Here is a 1,556-nt window from a genome sequence, read left to right as displayed (position 1 = left end):
TCTGTTGCCCATGCTGGAGTGCAGTGGTGCGATCTCAGCTCACTGCAACCTCCACCTACCGGGTTCGAGCAATTCTCCTGCCTCAGCCTCCTCAGTAGCTGGGACTACAGGCATGCACTACCACATCCGGCTGATTTTTGTAATTTTTTTTTTAGTAGAGGCGAGATTTCTTTTCTCCTTGTTGGCCAAGCTGGTCTTGAGCTCTAGACCTCAAGTGATCTGACCTCCTTGGCTTCCAAAAGTACTGGGATTACAGGCACGAGCCACTGCACCCACCCTATTAATGTATGCTTTTAGTTTCAAAAGGAACTTCTGATCCTCATACCATAGATTTTGCCTTTGTTGCTAAATTAAAAGATGGCATCCTGGGAATTACAAAGATGTCTATCTATTTTATTGCTTTATTCCTAGTTTGGGTGAAAATTCTGGCATCAGCCAGGTGCAGTGGCTCATGCCTGTAATCCCAGCACTTTGGAAGGCTGAGGCAGGTGGATCACCTGAGGTCAGGAGTTCAAGATCAGCCTGACCAACGTGGTGAAACCCTGTCTACTAAAAATGCCAAATCAGCTGGGTATGGTGGCACATGCCTGTAATCCCAGCTACTTGGGAGGCTGAGGCAGGAAAATCGCTTGAACCAGGGAGGTGGAGGATGCGGTGAGCTGGGATCATGCCATTATACTCCAGGCTGGGCAACAAAAGCGAAACTCCGTCTCAAAAAACAAATAAATAAATAAATTTAAAAAAATTAAAAAACTTTCTGGCATCTAATCCTATCTTCATGTTTCAAGAATCTTTTGTGGGTTTTTGTTTATCTGTGTGTATTTCTCATTTGTTTCTCTCAGCTGCCTTCCTAAGCAGATGAGAAAACTCAGATAGGTGAAGGAAGACATCTGCTCAGCATCTTATAGAGAATAAAATGGCACAGTTGAAACTCAGGCATTGTCTTGTAAATCTAAATTCATTGTTTTTTCCCCACTGTATTATACTGCTCCCCTTTGCCCCTGTATTCACCATGGCCATTGTCTGTTATTGCATAATCATAGTATTCCAGCCATGCCCCCATAATTGTTTTTCTTAAATAAAATATGTCATTGAACAAGTAATTTTTAAAAATTTTATTCTATGTTTATTTAAAACTTTTTTTTATTTCCATAGGTTATTGGGGAACAGATGGCGTTTTGTTACATGAATAAGTTGTTTAGTGGTGATTTGTAAGATTTTGCTGCATCCATCACCAGAGCAGTATACCCTGTTTGTAGTCTTTTATCCCTCACCCCCTTCCCACCCTTTCCCCCAAGTCCTCAAAGTCCATTGTATCATTTTTATGTTTTTGCATCCTCACAGCTTAGCTTCCAGTTATGGGAAGAACATATGATGTTTGGTTTTTCATTCCTGAGTTACTCATTCCTGAGTAACTACTAAAAGTAGTTACTATTACTACTTAGGATAATAGTCTCCAGTCTCATCCAGCTTGCTGCAAATGCCATTAATTCATTCCTTTGTATGGCTGAGTAGTATCTGTTATACACACACACACACACACACACACACACACA

The 1,556-nt window shown here is 41.1% G+C and overlaps 1 protein-coding gene across 4 annotated transcripts in view; it reads left to right on the top strand.

Moving 5' to 3' along the window:
* Positions 1-1,556, top strand: part of UHRF1BP1L (UHRF1 binding protein 1-like) — a 112,326-nt gene that overhangs the window by 77,209 nt on the left and 33,561 nt on the right. For 2 of the 4 annotated variants that reach the window (XM_011934628.1, XM_011934619.1), the window contains one exon: positions 843-1,103. The exons of the other annotated variants lie outside the window; for them this stretch is intronic. In XM_011934628.1, the coding sequence (XP_011790018.1) occupies positions 843-862 (20 nt within the window). In that variant the 3' untranslated portion in view covers positions 863-1,103. Of the gene's footprint in view, positions 1-842; positions 1,104-1,556 lie in introns of those variants that run through there. 4 annotated transcript variants of the gene reach the window in all.

Source organism: Colobus angolensis, unplaced genomic scaffold (assembly GCF_000951035.1).
Source record: "Colobus angolensis palliatus isolate OR3802 unplaced genomic scaffold, Cang.pa_1.0 Scaffold10, whole genome shotgun sequence".
NCBI lineage: Eukaryota > Metazoa > Chordata > Mammalia > Primates > Cercopithecidae > Colobus > Colobus angolensis.
Note: the sequence above shows the minus strand (reverse complement) of the source record. Positions and strands in the feature narration are given on the sequence as shown.